Source organism: Microtus pennsylvanicus, chromosome 7, assembly GCF_037038515.1.
Source record: "Microtus pennsylvanicus isolate mMicPen1 chromosome 7, mMicPen1.hap1, whole genome shotgun sequence".
Classification (NCBI taxonomy): Eukaryota; Metazoa; Chordata; class Mammalia; order Rodentia; family Cricetidae; genus Microtus; species Microtus pennsylvanicus.
In genome coordinates this window covers 6,761,903-6,788,439 of record NC_134585.1, presented here as the reverse complement: position 1 = coordinate 6,788,439, position 26,537 = coordinate 6,761,903, and the positions used below count along the sequence as shown (strand labels likewise).

The following is a 26,537-nucleotide window of genomic DNA, read 5'->3' as shown; positions in this document are numbered from 1 at the left end:
TGGGCCACTTCCCACCTGCACATATGTTAAGGGCCATTTGCATTTTTTTTTTTTACTTTTTAAATAGCTTTCTCTTATGAGTCTATCCAACTTCTATTGGTAGAACCAGAAGTTAGGCTGGTAAAGGGAGCTTGAGAGCTACAGTTGGCAAGGTTCAGACACGGGCTAGGCAAGGAGCTGAGAACAGATGAGAGGCACAGAAGCTACACAACAGCCTCCTCCTCCAGGCTGTCTGCATCTGACTAAAGGTGTGTGGGAGACACAATGACAGCAGTGGAAACTCGCAGGTTGGGGAATGACAGACAGACTATGAAAGGGTGGGTGTTTAGTTGAGATGTGAAGGACCCTCAACACATTTTCTTTCCGGTAAGATAATGGCTTTGGAAGGATAAATGGTGTTTTTAATGAAATACTTATTTATTTATTTGTTTGTTTGTTTATTTATTTATTTATTATGTATACAGTGTTCTGCCCACATGTATTCCTGCAGGCCAGAAGAGGGCACCAGATCTCATTACCGATGGTTGTGAGTCACCATGTGGTTGCTGGGAATTGAACTCAGGACCCCTGGAAGAGCAGTCAGTGCTCTTAACCACTGAGCCATCTCTCCCCAGCCCTGGTGTTTTGAGTTAGATCTTGAATACATTTTATTGAGCATAACATGCTAATTTATCTAGGAATAAAAGATAGGTAGCATGAAACCCAGCAGTGGTGGCGCACGCCTTTAATCCCAGCTCTTGGGAGGCAGAGGCAGGAGGATCTCTTCTGTGAGATGGAGGCCAGCCTTGTCTACAGACTGAGAGTTCCAGGACAGAGAAGGCTACACAGAGAAACTGTGTTTCACAAAACAAAAAGTAGGTAACATGTGTTTTCCTCCAAGGAGCTGAGTGCAGGAAGTAGAGTAGGTGGACTGTGGTTATGGCTCATTTAAAGGTACTCTGAGATTGTAACAGTGTTTGAAATGGTGTAAATTTTTAGGAAAAGCAAACAGTTGGAAATCAGGCCACAAATGGTCTTTGCGTCCATTAAACTGGGGATATATAATAACTTGTGTGCTTCATAACTTTGTTTAGAAAAATGTGTCCTCTGACACAGAAACACAGATTTGGCCCTGGGGAAGTTCGTTAGCATATGAAGATGAGAGTGTGACTAGGAGCTGCCAGCAGGCTGGGAGGGAGGGGGGGAGGGGGGAGGCTTGGGGCTTTAATGAAGGCAGTCGCTTAGGATGGCGCCAATGCCAGGGGACTGTGCCTTCTCAGACCAATTCCTCAAACTGGATATGAAGGCTATTTCTGTCAGTGAAACTTAACTGTTGAACTATGGAAACCACTTGGCATTAAGTAGACACTTATTAAGAGTCTGCTAAGCATTATTTTAGACTCTTGGGAAAGGAGACACAGGTGTAGTTTCTGCCTGGGAGGATCATGTATGCTAATAGAGAATGACTTAAACTGGGCAGGCAACAGCACAGGAAGCAGGTGGAACAGGAACAGTGAACTGAAGAGGAGCCCCAGCCTGTGCTGAGGGGATGAAGTTAGAAGAGCCCCGGGTGCAGGTCATGGACCAGGCCAGACCTTATAGAGTAGAAGGGAAGTCAGAAGCTCAGGAGAGTCGCCAGTGCTCAGCGTGTGCTGGTAACATGTGTCTGTGTGGAAGTGGTTATGTGTCATAAACCAGAGCATTTGCAGATGCATTGGTGAGGACGCGATGTAGGTGTGCTACAGTGAAGTAGGATAGACTCCCGTGGATTGTAGATGCTCTCTGGTGGGTTTTGGAGCTTTGGGGAGGCTGAAAGCTCACACATTCCAAAGGTCTTATGTGAAATTAAAAGGTTGTTAGGTCAGACACTGAAGTAAGAAAAGAAAATGAATGAATGAGGACTGTCCCACTGTGTCTAGAGTTAGTGCTGCATACTAAAGGACGCTCGCTGTTGATGCAGGAGTAGACTTGTAGGAAGGAGAAGCAGTCATGGGCAAGATGGGGAGAGGAAAAGGAACATACTCACTAAGAGAGAATGAAGAGCCTAGGGAGGAACCCACATGTGTACAGACAGTTGACTCTTGACCTCTGTGCCAAGTGTATGCAATAGGGAAAGGAGTGCTCTTGTAATGTCTACCTTTGGTTTCAGGATCGAAGAGGACTTATGGGGGTACCAGATTGTTCTCTTTCCTTTTATTTCTGTGCCATTATTTTTAACATGGGGGTATGGGTGATAAAGAGGGATAACACGCGTAAGCAAATGTGATAACAACACCATGGTCATTTGCTCTCTTTGGATACCCTTGTCCTTCTACATTTGAAGTGAGCTTTGGTTTATTGACCACCATGCCAAGGATATGGAATGTGAAAGAAGAGCCCCTTCAAACAGGGCTGGGGAAACTGGATGTCCACATGGAGAAGAATGAAAGTGAACCCTTATCGCATCCACACACAAAACTCAACTTCAACTGAATTAAGGACTTAAGCCTAAGACCAGACTATAAAACCTCTAGAGAAAACATCTGGGAGTCACAGCGCATAGGAGGAGAAACTACACATTGGTTTGGACAATGGTTTTGTTGTAGTTTTTTCCCTAACCCCTAAAGTGAGTACAAGAAAAGCAAAAAGGGATGAATGAAGCAAATGGAACCAAAAAAACTTCTACCCGTCAAAGGAAACAACAGTATATTAGATGATCTTCGGGTGGGAAGAAAGTTTTTATAAGTCATACACCTGATAGGGATTGTGCCAAAAATGTATGAAGAGCTCAAGCAACTCAACAACAAGGAGAAAGAAAATCAAAGCAGCTAAAATAATACGTACGAGGGACTCAGATGGACAGTTCCCAAGTGATTCTAGCTTGTGTGACGTTGACATAAAATTAACCAGTAAAACCTTGACCTCCTATTTCTACTGTTAGCACTTTATCCCAAAGAAACATTTCCTCTGTAGAAATGTTCAGTGCAAATTATTTATGGTAACCTGGTAAGGGAAGGGCTACACATTGAACCATAGTAAAGACATAATGGAATGAGTTATGCCACACTCACATGTCAGAATTTCTGTAAAGTCATTTATGGTGCAGGAAAATATTCACAATGTAATGTTAAGTAGAAGAAGGTACCCCCTTTATAGCAAGAGTGATGCTTATATTATAAAATTAAAATATACATCTTAACATGTGCACCTGTACATTTGTTAAGACAGCCATAGAAATAACAGGGAGCAGGAGGGTGGCCAACAGGACTGAACAGTTCCTTGTTGTAATAGGAGCAGCCACTCTGTAGTAGTGTAGAGTGGCGGGGCTGCTTCCCGCCACCCATCTAGCCTTACCCGAAATAATTACACAGAAACTGTATTCTTTTTAAACACTGCCTGGCCCATTAGTTCTAGCCTCTTACTGGCTAGCTCTTACGTATTGATCTAACCCATTTCTAATATTCTGTGTAGCACCACAAGCTGGCTTACCAGGAAAGATCTTAACCTGCATCTGTCTGGAGTGGGAGAATCATGATGACTGCCTGACTCGGCTTCTTTCTCCCAGCATTCTTGTCTGTTTACTCCACCCACCTAAGGGCTGGCCTATCAAATGGGCCAAGGCAGTTTCTTTATTAAATGAAAGTAACTCCTCCATCAGTTCCTCACAGTTCTGGAGATCAGAAGTTCAGACTATAGTGTCAGCAAACTACAATCCTCTTCTTGAGCATGAGGGTGGCCATCTTTCTCTGTGTCTTTTCTCAGCCTTTCATCTGTCTGTTTCACTTCTACGGTATCTCTTCCTTTCTCACAAGGACACTGGCCATGTGTGATGAGGTTCATCATTTTATCTTAGTTCCATCTTTAAAGGACCTATTTGAGAGCCTCTGCATATGGGTTCCTGGGCAGATGAAATTTGGAGCGTGAGTTCAAGCTTTGGTAGTACACGGGGAAGACCAAACTAAGGAACTTGAAGACGTAGGTACAGTTCCTAGTTGCTGGACACATGAAGTGTGTTTTTCTTCATTTACATGTTTTCTGTGAACATGTGAAACCTGTTTATATAAATGGGGAGGGCAGAGATTAACATTCCTTCATGTATGTGTTTGTACATGGCTTTGTATTGTGGGTAATGCTGTGCAGCTACGTATGTACACACGTGGGTGCCATATGTCAGTGTGGATGTTTGTGATTTCTTGCCTTATTTTGGGGGGCAGGACCTCTCACTGAACTTTGAGCCTGTATGGCTACCTGGTAAGCTCCAGGGATCCACCTCTTTCTACCCGCAGCACGCTACCACAGCTAGGTTTTTCATGGGTGCTGGAGATTGTGCTGAGCTCCTCAGGTTTGTACCTCCAGCACTTTACCAACTGAACCATCTCCCAGCCCCATGTAAAACTATTTCCATGTTACCCTCTTTAAAGGAGAGACATGACCAAGTGGCAGACAGGGCTGTTCCTTAGAACTCTAACTGTATGGTCCATTCAGTTGAGAACCGTCCTCTTCTTGGGTGAGGGAAAATGCTGGCCTGCAGTATGGTGGCTCATCTTATGATTCTACAGAATGGACCCATCGCTGCAGCTGCTGTTTGACTGTGGACGAGTCTAGACAGTGTGAGGCTGGTGAGGAGTGACAGCGTCTGGGGCCAGCACGGAGCTTCCCAGCTTGTTTGTGCTGATCTCCCAGGCTGCTGCATGTTTCCGAGCCCAATGGACTGTGCATGTTCAATCTGTGCTGTTCAGTGTATGCCGGTGCTGTCTGTATGTCAGGGAACATGCTGTAAATGGGAGGGAGGATTGGGGAGAAAGGATTTCTGGAACCATTGGAAACCGCGGCATCACACACTTACTAACGTGAGGCAGGCTGTATTTTTGTGGGCCACCGGACAATTTAGGATTTGGAGGCTGTGGGAGTGATAGCTTGCTGCAGTAAATGTTTTGGGAAGGGTCTCCACACGACTGAACCCTTACTGCTTCATAATCCTGTGCCACAGGGTGAGGGTGGGTCACTGATTCATGTAAAATGAAGCAGTGGTATGGAAATGGGAGCCTGTTAGGTGAGCCAGGCAGGACACAGCAATCTTTTTGAATTTATTGGCTCATTAATATTGTGAAGATGGGTATGCTTCTTTTATAGCTGCATTAGATACTTGTCTTTCTAAGGACAGGAATCAGTACAGTGCTACAAGAGAGAACATACTTAAAAATCACAACATTACCTGTGTAAAATTATCATAAAAACTACCTAGTGCTCAAGCAGGCCGTGACTGCAATTCTGCCCCCATAATGACAGGAAATGGTCGTCAGCGAAGCTGTTTTCCATGAAGCTGTGATGAAGTCAACTAAAATGATAATAAAGCGGAGTGTGGAAGTGAGGGACTCGAATGAGCTGTAAAAATGCAGAAGGTGTTAGAATGTTCGCGTTGGCATCTTCCAGAAATGAAATCTGTAAAATAGCAAATAGGAATTGATTGAGATTTCCATTCAGAAATGTTATCCTTGCAGTGGGCCAACAGTGCAGAGAGGCCAAATGCCTGTCCCTCACCACAGCCCTGACTGGACGGCTGCTGCTTGGCTGTCGTGATGGGTTTTGGTGACAAGGGCAGTTAGAAAAGCTTGCAACCCTACCTCCTTCCTTCTGACTTGAATCAGCCTCCCTGGGTCCATCTTCATGTTCCCAGAGTTGCTGTGGTGGATTAATGTTCAGTAGATGCCTGTTACACTAAAGAGGAGGTGCCTCTAGTGACCGCTCAGTCTGCTGGGAAATGATAAAACATACACGATCAGAGATGGTTTGTACTGTATCAGCAGCTTCCATATTGATATTGTATTCAAAATGACAAGTCTGCCCTCTTGTCACTGCTGCTGCCACCATAAGGCAAGATGCTAGCTACCGCCTGTCCTCCATAGTGTCAACCGTCTGGTAGTCCATCTCAGAGTTAGCCCATCAGAAGGCACCTTGACTCAAAATAGGTCTTTCCATTGCCCATGGGGTGAAGTTTAGAGTCCTCACCCAGGTCCTCACTGTTTCTTGCCAGCATATTTGTCCCATGTGGTACAGGTCCTTGCCTGGCTTTCTATGCTCAGGCCTGGCAGGACTTCTCATCCAGAGACCGTGAGGTCTTCACCCTTTCCACTCTTCTTTATGCTCCCCTTCTTGCCCGCAGCCATTGCACCTTGTCCCTTCACTCAGGCAGTCTCTCATTAATTTTCTGTCTCTTGTCCCTTCTCTAGGACAAGTCTTCTCTACCTCTTTTTCTCCTAGTCTGTATTAAGTTTCTTTGGGTTCCTTTTCTTTTCTTTTTTTAAAATAATCTTTTATTTACATATAGTAATTAGTAAAAAGTTAAGACCAAATGTAACTTGTATAGAAAAAATAAGGAATGCTTTATGAATTTTCTTGTCATCCATGTACAGCAGCCATGCTAATTAGTGTGTGTATTTTTCCAATTTTAGCACATGTGCTGCTGGAACAAGCACTGTACTGAGTAGGTTTCTTTGTTTGATGTTCAGAGATCAGAACTTTCCTCTCAGACCACTTTTTTCATTTGTAACTATGTATTTCTTCACATTGTTTTCAATAGGACAGAAGTGGTGGGGTATGAACTGCTCCAGGGGGGCCTGGATTCTAGACAGAATGCCAGGGGGAAAGAAGGATGGATGGACAGATTCTGAGGACCAGCTCAACCAGATCCCATTTGCCACTCTGCTTTTGAATTTTTCTATAATAAGCGAGACAGGATCTCCCGAGTTTAGTGATTCTGAGACTAATGAGAACTGGCTGCATCAATAAAGTTGTCTCATAAAACGGTCCTCTCCCTACGCCTTCTGACCTAGAGCAGAAGGGAAACTGCCCCTGTGGCTGTGGGGAGGCTTGTTTGGTTCCTAAGCAAGAATCCAAAGTACAGAGTGGTGTTATTGCAGACCTCAGACCATAGCCTGTGTGTTCCTGTTCTGTGAGAGGCCCTCTCTCCCACAGTTCTCCTTTGAGCCCTCCTACTCCTGGCCCCTTCTCTGGATAACAGCTCTAGTGTGTTTATTTCTTTAATGTGTGCATTTTTTTCACACGAATAAGGCTAACAGTTGTGGGTGTGTGTTTTGATCTTAAGAGCTGTTTTGTGCTGTGAGTCATCTGTTTCTCGCTTCTCTCATCCCATATGTTAAGGTCTGTACCTCACTGTGTCTCCATAGTCTTATGAGTATGATCTTGTTAGTGAATTTCTGTGTCTCCCTGAGTGCTAGACAACTGACCCCTTGTCCCCTCCTGAGAGTCCTGCAGGTCATTGTTGTTGTCCTCCCCTCTTTGATGCACTCACTTCCCTGGAGAGGGCCCTGGTTGGCCCCAGCCTCCCTCCTGCAGGACCCTGAACAAGAGGGAGGGCCTCATTTAGAAAGCAGTCACAGGCTGTCCTTGCCCCATGCTTCCTGATGACCTTGCTGCCTGCCTATGCCAGTGCACACCCCACCACCAGCACATCAAGTGTGTGGCTTTGTGACTGTGCCAGCCATATAGGAGTGTGTCACTGTTTTTGTTGAAACTGACACTCTTATTTATAGTCAGTTTCTCCTTACTGCTGCTGCCCCTACCCTAATGCCAGCTACTGCCTTTTTCATAATCCCCATGGTCTATCCACTCAGCAGTGGCCTCAAGTCCTCTCTAGGACATTTCACCGTTCTCCTGTCTCCAGCCAAGGTAATCTTCCTGGACAACTCACTCCTTTGTTCACAATCATGCAAAACTCACAAACTTTCTCACCTTTCACCTGTGAAAGGAGTGACATTCTAATGAATCTTACTGTGTTTCTCGGACACGTGTTGCCTCAACATGATCAATTTTCAAAGTAACTATTAGACCAGCTGGCTAATATTTATTTTAGAATTTTTATACCTGTTTGTTTAAGTAAAATGGACTTATTCTTAACCACCTCTAGGTTGATTGGAAAGCAAATCTATATTAAGATGCCTTGAACTGCCGAGCGGTGGTAGAACACAGCACTCAGGAGGCAGAGGCAGGCGTATCTCTGTGAGTTCAAGGCCAGCCTGATCTACAGAGTGAGTTCCAGTGCAACACAGAGAAACCCTGTCTCAAAAAATAAACAAAAAAGCCTTGCATTGGTTCCTTTGCTTTGTCGGGACAATAAAAATGCACATTTTCTAATTCTTAACCTAGGTGGTCTTCAGCATTTTAGCTATGAACTTGATTTGCTGAGCTGCCTTCCTGCAGGTTTTCTACCAGTACTTGACTAGGTAGGGATTAACATGTGCCTGAGACCACAATGATCCTGGTGGGAGCTAAGCCACTATGGGCACAGAGCAGTGGAATAGTGTGTTCCTTTTGTGTGTGCCACTGACAGCTGCACGGCAAGTTGGTTTCTGTTGTTATCCAGTCATCTTAGCCACAAAATTTTGGATTGGTACATCGTGTCTACTAGGGCAGTGAGGAACCCCCAGTTCCCTGGCCAGTCCTCCACAGAAACATGCATCTGGGCTTGACTCCTCCCACATCCTTTCCGGATTCTTTCCTATCCCTGGATTTCTGATTTTTATGGCTCTGGAGGGAAACTGAGTTATTGGAGCTTAAAAATAACAAGATTCCAGAGGGTGAGTTTGGCAAGATTGGAATAATGGGCAGCCCAGGAGCTGGGTTTGGGCTCTGTTCATTTGCCAGATGCTGAGACTTAACTCCTGAAGGTAGGTGACTTCATCACTTAGTTCAACATTAGTGTCTGCACAGAACAGCTGAGAAAGCTGGGCTGTATGTACCCAGTCCAGTCAATTAAAACTACTCCCATTAGCATTGCATAATTAGTCTCTTGTCTCAGTCTAAGCTAGAACACAATAGGGATTCATGACATCCCCCATTCTTCTGAGGGCATATTACTTTAAACCATAATAGTAATTTTCATATCATGTTATTTTTATTTTTCAACTGGCTGAAGACATAGCAAATGCAGCGAATATTATTCTTCAGACAGTAACTGCCTGGCACACACAGCCTACATAATGGCAATTAAACTGAGCTCCAGACTGACAAACAAGCTGTAAAGCAGAAAGGCAGAATATCTGTGGAAGATCAGTTATAATAATTTTATATCTGAGTGTTTTACATATGTGACATTTTGTATAATAAACAATTAACTGCCTGCTTTTGACATTTCAGAGTTAATGTGAGGGAAGTTACACAACAGACACTGAGCATCACCTCCCCTGTGAAGTGGCAAATGGCTATCAGCCTCCAGGTTTGTGAGGCCCGATTAGTCCTCGCTGCACATCCTGAACCTCTTTGCCACCAGCCGGTAGTTCATTGTCTTTGATAAACAAGATAATTGATATAAATGGAGGTGTTCTTCTCTAAAATGGTTTCCCAATTGCAGGTTTTTCAGGCTGGAGGTATAATTTTCCTTGTGTCCTATTACTGTTAATCTCTAAATGGATAGATTAGTTAATCTGCCCGCCTTCCACAAGAAGACACTGGGTGAGCCACCCCTCAACAAAGCCGACAAAACGTTGGGTGAAACTAGGGCACAGGAAAATGATAAATGTTCACGTCGATGATGAAGAACATAGGGACTTTGAGCAGGAGGGTTATAGCTGGGAATGCAAGGAGTGTAGCTTAGAGAAAAAGAAGTGCTTCATCCTCTACAGGACGAGGACAGAAGCCCCGTGGTTAGCCAGGTCTACCACGGGGACACTGGGCACACATAAGGAAATTCAGCAGAGCCATCACATGCTTGTTTGCTGCTTTGTTGGAATGAGCTAGGCTTTGCAAAGCCCAATTTATATCATAAGTTAGTATTCGGCCTTCTCAGCCCTCTATTGAGTAGCTTTCTTTGTGAAGTGTTGAGGATCTAGCCTGCCGAAGAACCATGCAAGTTTGCACCCAGTTGTGAAATCTATTCTGAAAAACATGCTCTTGTGTGTGTGTGTGTGTGTGTGAGAGAGAGAGAGAGAGAGAGAGAGAGAGAGAGAGAGAGAGAGAGAGAGAGAGAGAGAGAGAGAGAGAGACATATAAATGCAACAAGGAAGAATGACTGGGAAAGCGAGTGGGTAAGTGCTTGGGAGGGAGTTAACATGGAGACTCCGCAACTCCCCATTGTTGGTTTGAAACCATAATGAGCAACCTTTGGAGTGCCTTAATCATTCTATTATTTAGTTTAAAAATCAGTTTGCACTCTGAGCAAGGAAAGCCATAGTAAGATGAGCTGTCTCCCAGGCCCGTCCTGTGTGGTGGGGTTATCACACCACCTTTCAGATCCAGCACGCCACGGGTGCTTTACTGTCCAGTTTAATGTCATCTCTTGGCTGAGCGGTGGGCCTCCTCCCGCCTCCTTCCACTTTTGAAAGGTTAGCCTTTCTTCAGAACAGTACAGGTTTCCTGCAACATCTGTCAGCTTGGCAACGAGCACACCCCAAGGAAATGATGAACATTTGAAGACCATCTAAATACTGCAGGGGACCTTTCCTTTCTCTCTTCTCCTTTTCTGCTCTTCTCCCTCTGTCTTCTCTTAAGGAGAGTGGGACAACCACCTGGCATCTCACTGCCGGTTGTGCTGATAAATTATAAGCCCACTTAAAGCTGTGATTTTTTAAAAATGAGTTTTGATTTATTCCTTGCGTTGTGATAGCCCTTGGAACCTTAAAGCAGAACTGGCCTGGAAGGCAGCTGTGGGCAGAAGCTTTTGTTTAACGAAGGAGCCTGCTTGGCCCTGGACCGCTAGCACAAAGAAGCTTCCTTGCTCTAATGACTCAGATGATCTTGATCTGATTCAGTAGGTCAGAAATTGCTGTCCCCAGCAAATATCGACCAGAAGGAACTGCTTTCTCGGTTATTCTGATACTGCCAGCTGCATATTACACTAGCAGGTGCTAATAGTTTTTTGCAGGTCAGTAGAATTGTTATTGGCTCTTCCATCCTTTACCCCCTTCCTTGTACAATCACAAGGTGGTTCATGAGCACACAAATCTCCTTGTCTGACACTCAGACCTGAAATGCCAGGCCCAGTCACCATTCCATGGGGGAGCCCTGGCTCTTGGTGGCTGGAGAAGGACCACATCAAAGGCTTATTTGTCTGAAACTCAGAATGCTGTGTAAACCTGACTTGTGTCACAGGAGGTTGGGGAAAAGATGGGTAGCTCTCTTTATCACACAGAAGAAAACTGAGTCAGAAATGGTTAAATGACTTTCTTAAGATTGCTCAGAAAACTGGTCTCACTGTCAGGGTTAGTCTGGAGTCCTTGCTGTCTAGCCTTTGCCCTATGTAGTGACTCTAGAGCAGAAGATTGGGAGTGGGGGCATCTCTGCCTCAGGCCTAAAGAATGGAGACATGAGGGCAAGAGGGCTAGAATGCAGAACCATGAACTTCCTAACGGATGTGAAAGTATTTAGAATGTTCTTTTAAAATGCTATGCCTATTAATTAGAACAGTAAACTTTTGATTTTAGACAAGTCTTTATTAAAAATCATACTCCATAGCATCACTTTATTTCCTCCTTGTGGATTAACCTTGGCCCCCAGAAGATCATATGAACTGTGGTTTCCTGACGGCATCTTCTGGTGACTGTAACACTTCTGTAGTGTGAGCGCAGCTGTCCCAGTACACTCCAGGCTCTAGCTCGTCTTAAAGCTGGGTAGCCACATTCTGTAGGGTCCCTGTGAGCTCCCTGTGCAGGGCATGCATCATCACCTCAGCTTGCTGTGGCCCTGCTGGTGCCTGAGCTGAAAACCAAGAGGCTTGGGAGACAAGCTGTTTTCTTGGCTGTCCCCTGGGCTTGGTGAAAGAGTCCTGTTTTGAGCCTTGGGGTCAGATGTTCTTCCACTGTTATTCCTGTCTGCTCCTCAGGCCCGTCATGCTCTACTGTGATTCCTCTCTGCTAGTCAACCCTGGGCCAGCTGGAAGCCACGGCCTGTGAGAACCCACGGCCTGTGAGAACCCACGGCCTGTGAGAACCCACGGCCTGTGAGAACCCACGGCCTGTGAGAACCCACTGTTTCTGTCAAACTTCTTTCTAGACCTCAAGGGGCTGTGGCCGGAAGCTGGTGTGGAGTTTGAGCAGCATCCTTGCACAGGTCCAGTAGGGACTTCTCTGTGATATTGAAAGCTGTGATTTGAAATCTGTGATATTTGAAAATATGTGATATTTGAAAACTTCACCATTGCTACCACCTTAGTGAAAACTTAAAATTTAGAGTTATTGATGCTGCTTAAAGAAATATTCAAGGTTTAAGACTCAAGCGCTATTTGTGATCTTAGAACCAGTCTGGCTTATGCTTGTTGAGTTTAGAACCGGATGCAGCCTCCAACTCGAACAAGAAAAGCTACCAGTTTATTAAAGGGTTAGCTAACCATAATGATAGCTTCCTGACAAGAGGACTAAAGTCCCGCATTTGTGGGACTTTTCACGGCTCTTTGCACATTTTTATTCTCTAGACAGGGTGAAAAGCTACTCGCCATTCCTGAAAGGACATCTCTGCTCTCAGGTCACAAAATTGTTGGGATCTGACAAGTGCTTTTATACAGTCCCATGGGACAAGGGACATTCATTGGTGTACTGTGGAACAAGGTCATTCATTAGTTTCAACATCCTTGAAGATAGAAGGAAACATAATCCCTATAAAAATCTTACAGTACAACTTAGCAAGATGCCTTTCCTGTGCAGCTTCTCAGTTTTTTTTAAGGTTTTCAGAACTTGAAAAAGCAGTTTGAGTGGCTACTGTGTGCTGGGTGGTTTTCCAGGTGAGCAGCGTGACCAGCTAGCTTCTCAGTGCAGAGTTTCTTCCTCCGGCTGATTATCATTGCAATTAGACATTGCCTGAGTTAAGACACAGGGCTGGATACCTGGCTGTCCCTTCTTAAAGCAGGAAATGCCTTTGTCTGAGGTTTCAAGGCTTACCTGCAGAGTGACTCCCCCATTGACACACTGTAGTGGTCACTGCTGCTAAACAGCTCATGCTTGATTCTTGAAGGTTTCTGGAAAACCTATCAGCTAAAACCTCCAACATTTAAACTCTGGATTGCTAAACCACAGAAGAGAATCGACAGTGTGGCTAGACAGCAATGTATTTGCCTTCAAAGACCCCGGTGTGAGAAGAGTGAATTCCCCGGCTCTTTTCAGCTTGCGTATTTAAGGTCCACTGTATTTAGTCCATCCCTCTTCAGCCCTGAGGATATTCTTCTCTGAGTTCTCATCTTTCAGAAAGCGACCCATGGGCTCTGTAGTGTTCAGAGCTAGAACTTCATTGAGTTGGCAGGTTTGAGGGATGGGGGCTGAGCACATTTCAAAGTTGGAAGCTATTGCGTCTCTAGTTGCTGGCCAAGATGGAGCCAGCTTGATTGTGAAAGCGCCGTGTGGGGTGTGTGGTGTGGACAGATGTGGTAATGTAAAGCACCTTGTGGGGTGTGGACAGATGTGGTGATGTAAAGTGCCGTGTGGGGTGTGTGGTGTGGACAGATGTGGTAATGTAAAGCACCTTGTGTGGTGTGGACAGATGTGGTAATGTAAAGCACCTTGTGGGGTGTGGACAGATGTGGTGATGTAAAGGGCCGGGTGGGGTGTGTGGCGTGAACAGATGTGATGTGAAGCACTGTGTGGGATGTGGGGTGTGGACAGATGTGATGTAAAGCACCGTGTGGCGTGGACAGATGTGATATGAAGCACCGTGTAGGGTGTGTGGCGTGGACAGATGTGATGTAAAGCACCGTGTGGGGTGTGTGGCGTGGACAGATGTGATGTAAAACAGTGTGGGGTGTGTGGCGTGGACAGATGTGATGTAAAGCAGTGTGGGGTGTGGGGCGTGGACAGATGTGATGTAAAACAGTGTGGGGTGTGTGGCGTGGACAGATGTGATGTAAAGCACCGTGTGGGGTGTGGGGCGTGGACAGATGTGATGTAAAGCACCGTGTGGGGTGTGTGGCGTGGACAGATGTGATGTAAAACAGTGTGGGGTGTGTGGCGTGGACAGATGTGATGTAAAACAGTGTGGGGTGTGGGGCGTGGACAGATGTGGTGATGTAAAACAGTGTGGGGTGTGTGGCGTGGACAGATGTGATGTAAAGCACCGTGTGGGGTGTGGGGCGTGGACAGATGTGATGTAAAACAGTGTGGGGTGTGGGGCGTGGACAGATGTGATGTAAAACAGTGTGGGGTGTGGGGCGTGGACAGATGTGATATGAAGCACCGTGTGGGGTGTGGGGCGTGGACAGATGTGATGTAAAACAGTGTGGGGTGTGTGGCGTGGACAGATGTGATGTAAAACAGTGTGGGGTGTGTGGTGTGGACAGATGTGATGTAAAACAGTGTGGGGTGTGGGGCGTGGACAGATGTGATGTAAAACAGTGTGGGGTGTGTGGCGTGGACAGATGTGATGTAAAACAGTGTGGGGCGTGGACAGATGTGATGTAAAACAGTGTGGGGTGTGGGGCGTGGACAGATGTGATGTAAAACAGTGTGGGGTGTGGGGTGTGGACAGATGTGATGTAAAACAGTGTGGGGTGTGTGGCGTGGACAGATGTGATGTAAAACAATGTGGGGCGTGGACAGATGTGATGTAAAACAGTGTGGGGTGTGTGGCGTGGACAGATGTGATGTAAAACAGTGTGGGGCGTGGACAGATGTGATGTAAAACAGTGTGGGGTGTGGGGCGTGGACAGATGTGATGTAAAACAGTGTGGGGTGTGGGGTGTGGACAGATGTGATGTAAAACAGTGTGGGGTGTGGGGCGTGGACAGATGTGATGTAAAACAGTGTGGGGTGTGGGGCGTGGACAGATGTGATGTAAAGCAGTGTGGGGTGTGGGGCGTGGACAGATGTGATGTAAAACAGTGTGGGGTGTGGGGCGTGGACAGATGTGATGTAAAACAGTGTGGGGTGTGGGGCGTGGACAGATGTGATGTAAAGCACCATGTGGGGTGTGGGGCGTGGACAGATGTGATGTAAAGCAGTGTGGGGTGTGTGGCGTGGACAGATGTGATGTAAAGCAGTGTGGGGTGTGGGGCGTGGACAGATGTGATGTAAAAGAGTGTGGGGTGTGGGGCGTGGACAGATGTGATGTAAAACAGTGTGGGGCGTGGACAGATGTGATGTAAAGCAGTGTGGGGTGTGGGGCGTGGACAGATGTGATGTAAAACAGTGTGGGGTGTGTGGCGTGGACAGATGTGATGTAAAGCACCATGTGGGGTGTGTGGCATGGACAGATGTGGTGATGTAAAGCATAGTGTGGGGTGTGTGGCGTGGACAGATGTGATGTAAAGTAGTGTGGGGTGTGGGGCGTGGACAGATGTGATGTAAAACAGTGTGGGGTGTGGGGCGTGGACAGATGTGATGTAAAACAGTGTGGGGTGTGTGGCGTGGACAGATGTGATGTAAAGCACCATGTGGGGTGTGTGGCGTGGACAGATGTGATGTAAAACAGTGTGGGGTGTGGGGCGTGGACAGATGTAATGTAAAACAGTGTGGGGTGTGTGGCGTGGACAGATGTGATGTAAAGCACCGTGTGGGGTGTGTGACACTGTGAGGATGGGAACTGGCACAGGAGTGACGAGGATGTGTGGATTGACACCCACAAGAGGAAATCAAGAAGAAAGCACAGCAGAGGGCTGGGTAGGCCAGGCAGGACTTTGGTATCCCTTCTCCCCATGATTCTCTGCAGAGGCTGGGAAGTCAGTGGTAGTACCTGGATCTTTCTGAGTTGTGGGGATTCAGGCTTGGGGAGGTTCTTCTCCCGGAGGAACCTGGGAGAAACTGGCAAATGATACATGCCTCTTGCAATCAATGGCGTTTTCCTCAGATGTGATGTAACACATGGTTGATAGCGATTTCTCTTCCAATAGATAAAACCAAGAATCAGTGTAGCTCAGTGCTTGCTTTGAGAAATACATTTGTGCAGTGTTTTGATAGTTTTCAGGAAAGATGGCCTTGTTCTCTAATGAGCTATTGTGCGTTTACAGCTGTTCCGACAAAACAGCTGTGGATACATCTTCCTTTAGAAGAATGCAGCAGAAGGTTGGGTTCCAGTTGGCTTAGAAGCTTGTCTAATCAGCAGCAAGTTATGTACAGGCCTGGAGATGGGCCTTGGGGTTATTAGCCTCCTTCAAATCAAACAAACAGCTGTGAGACTGGGGAGATGTATAGGTAGGCCTTAAGCTAAATGTAGGCCTCCTTATCTTTTTAACCAGGAAATACTTTGTGTCTAAATCTTGGCACTCAGAAAATCTTCCAAGAAAAATATATCATGAGTCTGTTAAGCACTTATTGGTGAGTGAGTGGGGTTGGAGTGGGGGTGCTGTTAGAAAGCAGCTTTGTATCCAGCAGCCAGGAAGACAGCAGATAGGGTCTGAAAAGAGCAGTTATGTAAGAGTCAAGTGTTGTTTCATGGGGAGGGGGGGACTGCTTCAAGAAGGCTTTTCTCAGGGCTGGAGAGATGTCTCATCCGTTAAAGGCATTGCCACCCTTCAAGAGACTCTTCGTTCAATTCTCAGCACTCACATGGAGGCTCACAACTGTCTATATTGGGATCTAATGGCCTTCTGTGGTGTCAGGATGTATATGCAGACAAAGTACCCATATATATAAAATACATTTTAAAAAAAAGTTTTGTTGTTGTTGTTAAAAAAAAAAAAAGTTTTTCTCCCGTGTCTGGAGATGATCTCTGGAGACAGTCAAATAACAGATCGTCATTCTTTCTTTAAATATAGCTGGTACAGGTATCCCTCAAGTCATGTTCTAGTGAACTAACACTGCCTTTAAAAATCTGTCACTCCTGAATTCAATTTACTGGCAGGCTGTTGGTCACCCCTGGCACTACGTAAGAGTGGGGAGCTATGAAATGTTTTCAGATGGCTTTTCCTGCCACCCCCGTAGCCCAGGCACTCTGGTCTCCATACACTGCCCCAGCCCAGGCACTCTGTTCTCCATACACTGCTCCCCCAGCCCAGGCACTCTGTTCTCCATACACTGCTCCCCCAGCCCAGGCACTCTGTTCTCCATACACTGCTCCCCCAGCCCAGGCACTCTGTTCTCCATACACTGCTCCCCCAGCCCAGGCACTCTGTTCTCCATACACTGCTCCCCCAGCCCAGGCACTCTGTTCTCCATACACTGCTCCAGCCCAGGCACTCTGTTCTCCATACACTGCTCCAGCCCAGGCACTCTGTTCTCCATACACTGCTCCCCCAGCCCAGGCACTCTGTTCTCCATACACTGCTCCAGCCCAGGCACTCTGTTCTCCATACACTGCTCCCCCAGCCCAGGCACTCTGTTCTCCATACACTGCTCCCCCAGCCCAGGCACTCTGTTCTCCATACACTGCTCCAGCCCAGGCACTCTGTTCTCCATACACTGCCCCAGCCCAGGCACTCTGTTCTCCATACACTGCTCCAGCCCAGGCACTCTGTTCTCCATACACTGCTCCAGCCCAGGCACTCTGTTCTCCATACACTGCTCCAGCCCAGGCACTCTGTTCTCCATACACTGCTCCAGCCCAGGCACTCTGTTCTCCATACACTGCTCCAGCCCAGGCACTCTGTTCTCCATACACTGCTCCCCCAGCCCAGGCACTCTGTTCTCCATACACTGCTCCCCCAGCCCAGGCACTCTGTTCTCCATACACTGCTCCAGCCCAGGCACTCTGTTCTCCATACACTGCTCCAGCCCAGGCACTCTGTTCTCCATACACTGCTCCCCCAGCCCAGGCACTCTGTTCTCCATACACTGCTCCCCCAGCCCAGGCACTCTGTTCTCCATACACTGCTCCAGCCCAGGCACTCTGTTCTCCATACACTGCTCCAGCCCAGGCACTCTGTTCTCCATACACTGCCCCAGCCCAGGCACTCTGTTCTCCATACACTGCCCCAGCCCAGGCACTCTGTTCTCCATACACTGCTCCAGCCCAGGCACTCTGTTCTCCATACACTGCTCCCCCAGCCCAGGCACTCTGTTCTCCATACACTGCTCCCCCAGCCCAGGCACTCTGTTCTCCATACACTGCCCCAGCCCAGGCACTCTGTTCTCCATACACTGCTCCAGCCCAGGCACTTCGTTCTTGACACACTTGCAGAATGTACAGGCTTTGTTAGCATGCAACTTTTGCATTCAGAAGCAGCAAATTAAATTTGTCTGAGCAGAATTGCTGTGTGCATGGAGGGTAAAAGTAATTTCTGCCCAAGCAGTTCCTCTGTCTTCTGCTCCCAGCACAGACTGTTGTAATAGGAATGGAGCTAAGGATGGCAGCGGAAACCCAGGAAGAGACAAAGATTCTAGGTTCTGGCAACATGGGTTTGTAAACAAAGTGACACAAATTGGGGCAGAAATTCCAGTGGGACCAGGCAAGAGACTAGAAGACTGGAAATTTAACACAAAGCTGAGTCCCATCCAGATGGTGTTTTTAATAAATTTATCAGGCTCATATGAAAGATAGTAATGAACGTTCTAAATGGGGAGTGGCCCATTCCTCTAGGGAGAGCAGCAGCGCACTGTCCATGTGTTGCAGCCAGGTAGAGGCGCTCTCTCAGTCTTCCCAACACAAAGACCACAGAATGCATTTCAACTCCCATGTGTTAGGCCGGCAAGGTAGGCAAGCTGAGGCTTGCATTTCTAGGACAAGAATTAGGGATCCAACTATTTTCTGCTGAAATGGAGGAAATAGCGTCTAGTTGGTATAGTTAATAGTGACAATTGGGACTAACAGCTCCTATAATATGATTAACTTGGAAGAGGAGAAAGAATATAATCAAAATATAGTGTATGAAATATTTTAAAATAAGAAAAATAATTGCCTTAAAAAAACAGATAAAAGATCTTTTATAACTGGGCTGTGGTGACACAGGACTTTAATCCCAGCACTCGGGAGGCAGAGGCAGGTGGATCTCTGAGTTCAAGGGCAGCCTGGGCTACAAAGCAAGTTCCAGGTCTGCCAAGGCTGTTAAACAGAGAAATCCTGTCTTGAAAAATCAAAAAACAAAGCAAAACAGATAAAACATCTTTTATGTCTTTTAAAGCCAAACTGTAGTCTATATATATATATATATATAAAGCCTCCTTCCTTTTTGTACTCCCAAATGGTCTCTTGTCCAAAATATTTTTCTGTGCCGTGGGTGGCCAGATTTTCTGTTGACAGGTCGGATTTTGATGAAAGAAATTACGAGGACAGAAGGGTCATATGCTTACGCAGCAGCTCTCCTGCCAAGGTCAGGACCCAGAGATTGATCACGACTTACTTTTCTAAGGAAATTTCTACCAAGAAAGCGGTGTTTGTCCATTTTCCTCTATAACTTCAGATTTTTATGGCTTTGGATGAGGAACTTTGTTAACAAGGGAAAGTACCAGAGCCACATATAACACTGGGAAAAGAAGGAAACTCGCGGACTTGGATGTTAAGGACTGGGACAGGGCTGAAGTGATTATCATACCATAATGGTTTACAGGAGGCTATCACCCATGGCTGCTGGACCCACATCCTGTCCTCCCCATTCTACTTCCTGGTATCATTTTCTGTTTGCATTGATCCAGAGCAAAAAGAAAGACTGAAAATGAAGAGGGGTGGCAGTGTTTTAACGTTGTGCTCTAAGAGACGAGAGATGCAGTTGACTACCAAGTAGCTATTAGAATTCCAACAAAGTCTCTCTTAGGAAGCAATGCGGACATGATTAGATGACACTGGTGTCGTGGGCCTGTGTGTACCTTGGCATGTGAGCATGTGTTCTGTGCTTGGCTTCTTCTATAAGGCCTGTCAATGTCTCTCCTGGCCTGACTTCCCAGGAAACACAAGGCCCAGTTAGCTGGAGCCTGTCACAGCCCATGACTGATCAAGTCACATCATCTAGGGGCAAAATGTTGAGGCAATAACACACAGAGTAGGTGGGAATTGTTGCACGCTGGAGTTTGCAAAGACAACTCCCAAGCATGTCAGCATTTGAAATAATCATTGGTTGGGGGGTGGGAGAGCAGAGACTCTACCATCTTCCTTATTTTTATAAATGTTGAAAAATTTAAATATTGCTGTGTAGAAAATCACATGAGCCCTCTACATATCAGGTTGGGAGGGTGAAAGGATGAATATACTCACCAGGAAATAGAATATTACCAAACTTTTGAATCCATCCTTTGATAACCCAATTAGAACAAAAGGAAAGGAATAATGGAGAGAAGAGCTCAGGGAAGCTGGAAACAGAGAACAGAATGTTAAGTGTTGGTTGCGTGAAAACCGAACTAAAATGGGCAGGTGTGTGTAGGAACAAATAAAACAAAGAGAAATGTGTAATGGGAAAAGGAGAAGAAGTATAAAAATGGGCAATTCACAGCAGCAAGATCGAGGGTGATGGTATTGGGAAAGAGGAAGATAAAGCTCCTTTGACGAAGGTGAGACAAGCCCATCCCGATGCAGCAGTCAGACCCTGCTGATTGGTTGGCTCCTAGGGTGGTTGAGGAGATGGAGCACTGGGTAGAGAGTGTGAACTTTACAAGTAATTTGGTGAGCAATTTGGTACGATCTATGGAAGCTGAAGAGCACCATATCCCATCATACCCATGAGTGTAATTCTGTTTCCATATATGGCTGTTGTACATGTGTATGTACATATATTTACATATTTCTTTTAAAAAGAAAATCTTACCCAGAAACTTAGAAGACACTTTTCTTTGTAATGGCAAGGAAAGAAAAATGTTAACAATCTAAATGTCCCTGGATTACATTTTGTAGTATCTATAGGTTGCACACAGAACAAGGTGGCTTACTGCCCTCCTTTAACCCCCATGTGAAGTAAGGTCATATGACTTGCACTGGCCAATTAAATGTGAATAAAGGGATATGCCCCTTTAGGAAAAACATTTTAAGAGCTGCAGTTGTACTAGGTCCTTTGAGAGGTATAATCAGCAGAGCCATCTCTGTAGGCAGAGACTGCTTGTTTGGTTTCTGGCCACCTAGACCCGAATAATAACACAGAAACCACATTAATTAGAATACTGCTTGACCTATTAGCTCAGGCTTCTTATTAACTAACTCTTAATCTTAAATTAACTTATTCCTATTTTATATTTTACCATGAGGCTCGTGGTTTACAGGTAAGGTTCTGGGCATCATTTGTAGACAGAGGCTGTTCTTTCATTTCCTGGTTGCCCAGACCTGAAATAATCACACAGAAACTATGTTAATTATACCACTGCTTGGCCAGTGACTTAGACATATTCCTGATTAACTCTTTAAAAAAAAAAGATTTATTTATTATGTATTCAGTATTCTGTCTGCATATATGCCTGCAGGCCAGAAGAGGGTACCAGGTCTCATTATGGATGGTTGTGAGCCACCATATGGTTGCTGGGAATTGAACTCAGGACCTTCAGAAGAACAGCCACTGCTCTTAACCTCTGAGCCATCTCTCCAGCCCCCCTGACTAACTCTTATATCTTAAATTAACCCATTTCTATTAATCTATATATCACCACTAGGCTGTGGGCTACCAGTAGATGTCTCTCTCCTTCCGCAGCTACATGGTGTCTCTTTGACCCCATCTACTCTCTACATCTCTGTTCGGGTTTTCTGCCTGCCTTTACTCCGGCTGAAAGCAGTTCTTTATTACCCAATGGCAATAAAACATATTCACAGCCTACAGAAGGGAATCCCACATCACATCTCTGCTACAGAACTTGGTTGGATGACAGTTTGTGCTGCCCCATGTTTCTGAGGGCCAGGGCTGTGTGTTCTTGCCAGGGTACTTCCCAGTATCTTGAGTCTTGCCTCCAGTGTTCTTCTTCATCATCTGCTTCCTTAAATCCTGCCTTCCAAGTCACAGGAGATAGACGCAGCAGGGCTTATCCCCTAGGGTAGCAGTCTCCTGTTTCAAGAGTCCTAGAGAGCTTCTTTTGGAGTTCTTTCTGCCAGGAGACTGTCCTCATGGGGAATTGCACTAGGGCTTTTACTCTTGCTTTGGAATAAGGGATTCATATCACCAGAAACCCATTTCCCTACCTCCTTCCCCTCCCCATGTTCCTTGTCTGTGGAGAGCAGAGCAGTTAGTTGGAAAGACGTCCATCCAAGCTTGTCTCATGTGAAAGCAGACTCAGTTGTAAGATGGCAGGAGGTTATGAGGTGGTGCTGTTCCTGTCTATCTTTTCTGAGTGGATAACAGTAGATTCGGGTTAAATGGCTTAAACCCTTAAAGAAGATTGTAAATTTTGATTGCATAACATGAATACTCAGCCTCAGGGATTTCCATGCCCTTGGCTTTTATCATCGGTATCTTAGTATTTCTAGAGCCTCTGTCATACTGAACAACTATAGTTTTGTGGGATCCCTTGACTTTTATATGGCCTTGAAGTGTAAAGAGAGACTCAGAATCAAAACATAGCTGTTTATTCAAGTTCCTGCAGCTCCTGAGCAAAAGCAAGCCCCTGTGTGGCCATGCACTGTGTGTTCTGAAAAGGGACTGATACTATGTCTGGGGCCCCTTTCCTGCTCTGCAGATTCTGAATTGCTTGATGTCTAAATTTTTCACTCAACATGTGTGCAGCTGTAGCTCATTAGACCAGATACTGGCCAGGGCGCAGCTCAGTGATAGAATACCTGCTTAGAATGTGCGAGGACCTAGATTTAACTCCCAGAAACAACTGAAAAAAATCCATCTGAGCTGGGTGGTGGTGACCCACACCTTCTATCCCAGCACTCAGGAGGCAGAGATAGGCAGATCTCTGTAAGTTCAAAGCCAGCCTGGTCTACAAGAGCTAGTTCCAGGACAGCTAGGACTGTTACACAGAGAAATCCTGTCTTGAAAAACAAACAAAAATTCGTCTAAACTGATGAAAAGTTTCTCATTGAGTTATACTTACAATGTATTTTCTCATTCTCTTATCAATATGCTCTTTATAATGCAATACTTAAGAATTAATTGCTACATATGGTTTAGATATTCCAACCTGAAGTTCAGTTTTTGCTTGTTTAGTTATTTGACATAGAAACTCTTATCTGAAGATAATTGAGATGTACTAGTTTCCCTTTTATTATTGATTTGAGATGCTAATTAATTAGTTTTGTTCTGAGCATGCTATAAGGATATAGTGGCTTCTCTTATCCTGATGCCAGATCTTGTGCTTTGGATTCACAGTTCCCATGGAGAATGTTGCAACGATTGCTGATTGTGCCAGTGTGATTGAAGGAGTCAGCCGGAGCCGAAATGCCTTGCTCAATGGGGACACTAAGAATTATGACTGGGATTCTGGCTACACTTGTCATCAGCTGGGAAGTGGTGCAATTGTGGTTCAGCTGGCACAGCCATACATGATTGGGTCAATACGGTAAGATTTCTTTGCATTTGTTAGTTCAAAGAGTGTAGATATACATAATCACTAATAGCTTCAAAGAAGAAATTCTACCGTTTATTATAAAGATTGGAGGCAGGGCAGGGAGATACAGCTGTCTGTTTGGATTGTTTAGTAAGGTACCCTGAATTTAGACCTGAAGTCAGCAGGGAGAGAGGACTGGATGAGAAGCCTCTCTCCGAAGGGTTTTACTCCTGCGGCCACGTGTGTGGGTTTGAAGCTTACAAGGTCATATTGAGAGTTGTTGTAGGTTAAAAGCTTTTTCCAGCTTTGGTAAACACCTTTGTATATGAACCAGAGACCCAAATAAGAAGCCTTGTTCTAGACAGTCTTTTTAGTGGCTTTGTGTTTGAGTTTCTTCTTGATCCATTTGTTTTAAGACGGGGACTTTAACTTTGCTTGACTTAAAGGATTTTATTAGTTTTTACGTATGGGACTAGTATCCCTCCCAGAAAAGTTAGTTCTTAGTGGTAGGTGCTGTTTCTTTGCGTTGTCTGTTTCCCTCTGTGCCCATCTGCTCCCATCTTCTCTCCTCCCATCCTCTGCCCTCCCTTCCCCTAGCATCCCCTCTCCTCCTGTCCTCTCCTCCCTTGGTTCTAAGGAGGCCTTTGAAGGCCTCATATAGGAAAAAATAAATGTCTGTCTACCTCAGTCTGCTGAGCATGGAGTTGTTGGCAGGTCGTAACTGTCTCCCACATGGTGCTTTTCTACACTTGGCTTACTCCTCCCTCTTCTCAGACAGTCTGCAGGAAGAAAGAGCCAGCAGAGGAAGGCAGAGGGAAGCAGTGTAGCGGGCATAGCCTGTCTGTGCTCAGGATACTACCATAGCTCAGGCTGCTTTGTGCTCCCCACACGGGCTGAGGAATCGGTGCTGGATGTCTTGAATTGAGACTGTCCAATTTCCTCATTTCAGTCAGCCCCAGGCCAAGCATCACAGGAGATGAAGCGTGGGGCTAAGCACGCGGGACATACTGTTTTCTGAGCTGTGTGTATTCACTACCGTGTTCCCACCATCTGCCTAATATGCGTGCCTAGGCCTTTGGTCATTGGCGATGTAAACTGTCTGTATTTCCTTTGCAGTCTGTCCCTCTTTACATCTGTGCTAACAGTTGTCTTTCATTGGTCTTCTGGCACTGTCTCCCTACAATTTCTTGACGATTACCAATCGTGTCTCTGAGATTACATCTGCAATTTCTTGCAGCAGGCTTGGGGTGTAACTCATCTGAGCCAGAAGACTTGAAATCATTTAAATTGACTAGACACTCTCTTTCACTTCACCGATTTGGGACTTCAATTTTCTCTTTATTATGTTTGTTCTGCCATTTCTAATTTGAGGACCAGTCTTCCTACCAGTGAAGATTGAAGCAAACGGGCAACTTCGTACCTCTGTCCAGTCCTCTTTAATGGCTTCTCAATCCCATTCACTTACCTGGTCCTGGGTGCTCTTCCCCCAGCACACCATCGGTGTCTGTCTCTGTGTGTCTCAAAGCAAACCAGCTAAATGGAATTCTGTTGTCCTTCCCCGTCCTGTCCCAGCCACTGTACCTTAGTCTCAGATTTCTCCATTGGTTTGGTGGGTCCACACATCTTTGGCCAAAACCACAAGGCCATCCTAAATTTATTCCCCTCTTTTATCTTCCCCTTGCTGCCCAGAAGTCAGTCCTGAGGTTCTGTGCTGCCTCCTAAACAGCTCCCAGAGTTCTCACTCTCCCAGCTGTGTAACTGAGTGAAACCTCTGTGGGGTCGCTTCTCTACATGATCTACCATCAGACCCTCTCTTCCCCAGCACAGTCCAGAGGGAAACGGTGTTAGGGACTCTGTTACAGCCTGTGCCCGCCCCGCCCCTCTTGATTTTTCAAGACAGGGTTTCTGTGTATAGCCCTGGCTGTCCTGGTACTCACTCTGTAGACCAGGCTGGCCTTGAACTCACAGAGATCCACCTGCCTCTACCTCCCAAGTGCTGAGGTTAAAGATGTGCACCACCACTGTCCAGCGTTACCTGGTCTCTTGTGTCTTGATACTACCCAAGTCACTGTGTCGGTCAGTCCACAGGTCCTGTGCTCCTTAACGCCATGCTTTGGAGTCTTGGATCATGTTGATCTCATCACCTACCTCGTACTCCCTCTTATCTGGAATACTGTGGTATTCCTGAATCTGTGTGGGAATACTGGCCATCCTCCCATGATCCTCCGAGCTTGCTGAGACACCCTGTGTCTTAGTTAGGGTTTTGTTGCTGTGATAAAATGCCCTGATTGAAAGCAGCTCGTGAGATAAAGGTTGATTTCTGCTTACAACTCATGGGCCACACCCTAACACTGAGAAAGGTCTGGGCAAGAAGTCAGGGCAGGAGCCTGAGGCAGAACTGGAAAAGAGGCTGTAGAGGATTGAAGCTCACTAGCTTTCTCCTCCTGGCTTGCTCAGCCTGCTTTCTTACAGAACTCAGGATCGTCTGCCAAGAGTGGTACTGCCTCTCTGGGCCCTCCCATCAATCAGTAATTAAGAAAACATCCCAAAGGTATACCCACAGGCCAGTCTTTTGGAAGCATTTTCCCCATTAAGATTTCCTCTCCCCAGGTATGTCTAGGTTTGTATTAACTTGACCAAAGCCACACAGTACATCTTAATCAGGCATCGGCACTGGTGTAGAGCTCCTGTCGTTTGTACCAGTTGTTGACTTGTCGACTCCTCCCAGCCTTGCCTGCTACCTGAGGCCTGAGGTAGCTCAGAACTGGCTTCTCACGCCATGTTGGAAGTGCTCCCTGCGGTAGTCCTGTGGACAGACTGAAAATTATAGCGGCTTTAAGAGGAAATTTACAATTTTAGATCTAGCAGAGAGCCTGAGATGGTTGCCAGGGTGATAACTCAAACAAACAAGGGCTTGTCCTGGGGCACAGCCACCTTGACCTCTAGCTCTACCAAAGACTTGAATTCTGACTGTCTTGAGCAAAGTGTGTTACTGGGCTCCAGGCAGATAGAATGGGCCCACCTGGCTTGATCTAAGTGTGGAATGAAAATGGTTCCTCCAAACAATTACTTTTTTCCTGACTCAGAGGAGAGACAACGAGCAGGCACACAACCTGAGGCAGAATTGTATATCTCATCCCTATGTGGCGCCTCTAATTTCCTGAAGCCCACTATTGTCTCTTCAGTAAGGAAATGCATTCAGCTGCAGCACTGTGTAACTAGCCAGGCATTCAAAGAGACACGTCTTGGTGAAGCTAACATTATGTTGTCAGAAACGGCATTTGCCTCTTCTGTGACATTATTAAGAGGAAAGGA

At 46.0% G+C, this 26,537-nt stretch overlaps 1 protein-coding gene and 1 non-coding gene across 2 annotated transcripts in view; one reads left to right on the top strand and one right to left on the bottom strand.

Moving 5' to 3' along the window:
* Window positions 1–26,537, top strand: part of Btbd9 (BTB domain containing 9) — a 374,573-nt gene that overhangs the window by 257,168 nt on the left and 90,868 nt on the right. The window contains exon 8 of the mRNA XM_075979759.1: window positions 23,045–23,234. Coding sequence (XP_075835874.1) covers window positions 23,045–23,234 — 190 coding nt within the window. The remainder of the gene's footprint in view (window positions 1–23,044; window positions 23,235–26,537) is intronic.
* On the bottom strand, window positions 6,327–6,434 carry LOC142855157 (U6 spliceosomal RNA). Its single transcript, XR_012911426.1, has one exon. It is a non-coding gene; the product is annotated as a U6 spliceosomal RNA (small nuclear RNA).